This window comes from Dendronephthya gigantea, unplaced genomic scaffold, assembly GCF_004324835.1.
Source record: "Dendronephthya gigantea isolate DGI-Jeju-01 unplaced genomic scaffold, DenGig_1.0 000138F, whole genome shotgun sequence".
In the NCBI taxonomy this organism is placed as follows: domain Eukaryota; kingdom Metazoa; phylum Cnidaria; class Anthozoa; order Malacalcyonacea; family Nephtheidae; genus Dendronephthya; species Dendronephthya gigantea.
Genome location: NW_021163148.1, coordinates 2,501 through 7,500, shown reverse-complemented (window position 1 = coordinate 7,500; position 5,000 = coordinate 2,501). Strand labels below are relative to the sequence as shown.

Sequence of the window (5,000 nt, the reverse complement as noted above, 5' to 3'; positions counted from 1 at the left end):
CCCATACCCCGCCCATGTAGGAAGCGGCTGGTGGATTCCATTTCCACTTGATCAACCAGTCTGCGTTAAATTCCCTCGAAGAAACTTCTTGTAATCCTTTATGATCCATTTTTTCTAACGCTAATTTAAGTTCCTTTTCGGCTCCAGTAAAATTAGTTCCTCGATCTGACCTCATCTGACGTACAGGACCCCTCCTTGCGACAAATCGTCTTAGAGCACATATAAACGAATCGCTGTCTAGGGAAGATGCCGTTTCTAGGTGAATCGCTCTACTGGCCAGACATGTGAAAAGTACGCCATATCTTTTTGACTGCTTACGTCCCTCTTTAATGTAATAGGGACCAAAATAGTCCACAGCACAGTAAGTAAACGGTGGTGCTTGTGTAACTCGATCCGCCGGTAAATCGGCCATCTTTTGCTGAGAAACCGCAGCCCGTAATCTCCTGCATCCAACGCACTTGGATATATAATGTCTTACTCTCGAGTTTGCATTTATTACCCAATATTTACTTCTTAGCTCATTCAAAGTAATACCTCGTCCCGCATGCGCGACCTTCTCATGACAATGACGGATAACGAGTGTAGTAACATGGCTTTTCTTTGGTTAAATCACCGGGTGCTTAGCATCATCTGACAGTTCCGTTGATTTGCTCAGCCTGCCACCCACACGTAACAGACCGTGTTCATCGATATATGGATCTAGTCGAAACAAGGAGCTGGTCTTCTTGATCTTCAAATTTTCACTTCTTTTCTTTGCTCTATTATCGGTGTGATTCTCTGCCAATACTTCTTTCAAGGCAACGATCTCGTTGAGGAAAGCATCCTTTTGGGTAAGTTTCAGGATTACAGCTTCGGCCTTCTCTATTTCATCGACTGTAATGGGCTTAGGTTTGGATTCCAGACTTTTCTTGATATTACCTTTGGACTCTGGAATTAGTCGTTTGCATTTTGGCTTCATCAAGCGTAGGATCCACGCGACGATTTTTCTCACAGAATGCCACTGAGAAAAATATTCTAAACGCTTTAATATGTCCTTCTGACCGACTATCGTGGATTGTACAATTTTAATCTCTTCATCACAGTGGGAAATTTCTTTGATGGTTTCGGGGAATTTAGGCCACTCAATTTCCGGTTTCCATAAGAATTCCGGTCCTCTTATCCAGCGCTGTTGTTCAAGAAAGGTGTTGATTTTCATGCCACGCGAAGCTTCATCAGCCGGGTTGTCTTTACTGTCGACATACCTCCATTAGCTTGGATCACTTCTATCTCTTATAGCTTGAACTCGGTTGGCTACGAACGTATGGAAACGGGCTTGGTCGTTATAGATGTACTTTATAACGGTTGTGTTGTCCGTCCAATAGGTTTCTTTATCCGATAATCCCAATTCAATTTTAAGGAGGGTTCCAACTTTTGCAGATAACAGGGCGGCAGTAAGCTCCAAACGTGGTATGGTTATAGCTTTTAGAGGGGTAAGACGAGCCTTGCCCATCAAAAAGGCACAGTGGATATCTCCTTTATCGTTAACTTGCCTTAGATACGAAACTTGGCCTAAACCATCAGACTAGCGTCGGAGAAGCTGTGAATCTGTTTAATCACTGGAGTTCCAAAATTCGAAGGCTTGAGGCACCGGGCCAAAACAAACTGTTCCAACGCGGGCAATTCAGTTCTCCATTTTTCCCATCGAGCACGGTATTCTTGTGGGAGATCGTCGTCCCAAGTGAGTTTTTCTCGACAAAGGTCCTGGAGGATTCTTTTTGCCGGACAGGAGGATCGGGGCAGCCATTCCAATTGGATCATAGATCGAACTAATGGTAGCTAAGATGCCTCGACGAGTCAGCGGTTTGTCCTTCAGGATGATCTTAAATCCTAATTCATCTGATTCCACGAACCATTGTACACCAAGAGCTCGTTCTATTGGCAAACGGTCACAATTTAGATCCAGGCACTTAAGCTCTTTAGATCGTTCCTCTTCAGGTATTGCTTCCAGAACGCAATGTTTGTTACTCGTAAATTTAGTCAGACGAAAGCCTCCACGGGTGCACATCCGAGTCACGCCGTTAATTGTGTCGGTTGCCAACTCTTCGCTTTTTTCCGATCTTAAACAATCGTCCACGTAGAAGTTCTTCCTGAGGACATTTGCAACTTCAGCGCTTTCTTTTTCTTCGAAATCATCTGCTGTCTTCCTGAGCGCGTAATTTGAACAGCTCGGTGAGGAGATTGCCCCAAACAAGTGTACGTTCATTTGATATTCTTGCAGATCTTGTGACAGGTCACCATTTGGCCACCAAAGAAAACGGAGAAAGCTTCAATGTTCTTCCTGGACACGAACCTGATGAAACATACTCTCAATATCAGCCATAAATGCTGCTTCGTCTTCTCGAAATCTCATGAGGACGCCGAGTAAAGAATTTGTCAGATCCGGGCCTTGCATTAACTGATCATTCAGCGATGTTCCTTGGAAGCGAGCGCTGCAGTCAAACACCACACAAATTTTATCAGGCTTTTTTGCGTGGTACACTCCATGATGGGGTAGATACCAAATCTTTCCTGGTTTTCCTTCTGGACAGTCATCGGATACTTTACGAGCATACCCCTTTCCAAGGATATCGTTCATGAACTTAACATAATCTCGATGAAAGTTACTGTTCTTAGATAGCTTTTTTTCTAACCAGTAGGCTCTAACGATGGCTTGTTGTTTATTCATTGGCATATGAACATCATCATTCCTGAAGGGCAGTGGCATCACATAATGTCCATCCACATACTTCGTCTCACGATCCATCTTCTCCATGAACCTTTTATCTTCCTGAGAATACTGATCCTTTTGGGAGTGTCGCTCATTAAAATCTAGCTCGAACATTTTATTTAATGCTTCGGGCGTCACCAACTCTTTGACGGATTCTTCAACCATGAAATGGTGCTCTGACGGCTTGTTTGATCCAACCTCTTGGACGATTATTCTGTGACAGTCTACTGAGTGGTCATCATTAGACATGTAGAGTGGTCCAACTATGGTCCAACCAGCGAAGGTCAGCATCACGAAGGGACCTCCGTTACTACTAGCGACGAAATCTCTCGGTTCAATAGCCTTGGGACAGTTCGTTCCTATAAGAAGACCAATCCTAACATCTGCCAAATACGGGGGAACCTGCTCCGATACACGTTCCAGATGTTTCCATTTACTGTATAATTCTGGACGTGGTATTTCATTCTTGGTTCCAGGAATTTCGTCTCTGGTAAAGACTTTCGGGAGGGTGATAGTATTTGCACCATTCAAATCAGATACTACTAGACCGGTTACTACCTTGGTATCGTGCATTCTTGGTCCATTCATAGTTCGAATCATTACTCTTGTGTTCGTTCCGTTCCCATCAAGTCGTTTGAGCGCCTCTTCTGTGATGAAGGTACCCGTGCTGCAAGAATCAAGCATGGCATAGGTGATTATTTCTTTGTTGTTACTCTTTAGCCGAACAGGAACGATAGGCATAGATTCAACCGAAAATTCTATCTTGCTCGCATCACAGGCAACTTCATCAGCGACGGCAAATGCACAGTTCTTCGCAGAATCAGCAGGATTGTCCTCATCAGGGTTTCCTTTTGGGGTGGTGTCCTCATTCTTCTTGGTTTCCTCAGTTGTTTTACTCTTCGGTCGAAAGTTTTCATCGTGCAGCCCCGTAGGATGCCAACCTGAACAAGTCTTGCAGATTCGTCTCTGGATACATCCTCTTGATCTGTGTCCGGGTCTATAACAGGCAAAACATAGTCCTCTTTTAGCAATTAGGGTTCTTCTTTCAGATAGTGGTTTCTTTAAATAAACTTTACACTCGTCTAGATCGTGCGAGGCATTACAAAGAATGCACGGACGACCTGATTTTTCATTCATCACGGTTGTGTTGCTTGTTAACTTAAAGGGCAGGATTTTCTTGGCTTTACCCTTATCATCTTGACCAATTTTATCGAGCGCTTGCCGGGAAAAGACGGGATCAGTTGCTATCTTTGCTTCTGCTTTAACGAAAGTGGCGACGTGTTTGAACATAGGGATCTTATCATTTTCTCTTATCTTAGTCACTTCTCTACGCCATCGTCCTTGTAAATAGAAGGGCAATTTTCTCACTAAACACTGCAGGTTTTGTGGATGGTCCAAAATACTGAGATAAGATAACGATTCCATTGCGCTCAGGCATTGTGTCAGGAACGTTGCAAATCTCTCCAGGGCGTTGTCATCTCCAGACCTTAGAATGGGCCAATCGGTCATTCTCTTCAAATATGCATTTGAAACTTTGTATGGATCACCATACTTCTCTTTCAGCAACCTCTTAGATTCAGCGTAGCCCGCATTAGCTTCCATATGGTGACATCCCTTAATCAACTCCTTCGGCTCTCCTTCCAAATATTGTTCCAAATATTGCATACGAATACGAATATCGCTTGATCGAATGTTTCTTTCGATTCGCATCTCGAATCTACATATAAATAGGTGATATTCCGTCGGATCGCCTTTAAAACTCGACCAGGAAAGTGAAGGTAAGGTGCTTTGTTGGTGCTGTTCAGATAGCATCTCCGTCAAATGATTCTGCCTTTCGAATAGCTGCAGCAGGGGTCATTGCCGGAACCCGACCTTCCCAAATTTCTATAGTCACTTAATGGTGGTCTCATCTCACGGTTAATAGGTTGTTGTGTCATTTCATATTTAGAATTGGGAACGAGTCCTTCAAATGCCAGACATGGCGATGAAGTGGAGTCTCCGCTACTTAGGAGTGAGAATGGTTGTAGTCTCACTGGAACGCGATTGGCTCTTTTCGAGTGGAACGCCGAAATAGGAGTTTGTTGAAAAACTTTCTCCGATGAGGGCATTTCAGTTGGTCCGATCTTTGCTGTCTGATGCGGAAAGTTCTCTTTACGCAGCGGTCGCTCTTCAAGATCTTCATACATTCCATCAGTTGCAACTTCAGGTTTAACTTCATTGTTAACCTTCGTGAAGGCTTGTTCTCTGGCTTGAG

The 5,000-nt window shown here is 43.8% G+C and overlaps 2 protein-coding genes across 2 annotated transcripts in view; both read right to left on the bottom strand.

Moving 5' to 3' along the window:
* Positions 1–1,660: 1,660 nt before the first annotated feature.
* LOC114536517 lies at positions 1,661–2,242 on the bottom strand. The gene has a single exon (XM_028557860.1). It carries the CDS (start codon positions 2,240–2,242, stop codon positions 1,661–1,663), a length of 582 nt encoding a protein of 193 aa, XP_028413661.1.
* Positions 2,243–2,305: 63 nt separating this feature from the next.
* LOC114536508 overlaps positions 2,306–5,000 on the bottom strand; it is a 2,801-nt gene continuing 106 nt past the window's right edge. Inside the window, exons 1-2 of the mRNA XM_028557853.1 lie at positions 4,780–5,000; positions 2,306–4,258 (exon numbers count right to left, since the gene is read on the bottom strand). The exon at positions 4,780–5,000 is cut by the window's right edge and continues 106 nt beyond it. Of these exons, the coding sequence (XP_028413654.1) occupies positions 2,306–4,258; positions 4,780–5,000 (2,174 nt within the window). The remainder of the gene's footprint in view (positions 4,259–4,779) is intronic.

Excerpts from the sequence above, each read along its gene's own strand:
- LOC114536517 (XM_028557860.1), bottom strand. The coding sequence starts at position 2,242 with ATGAACGTACACTTGTTTGGGGCAATCTCCTCACCGAGCTGTTCAAAT.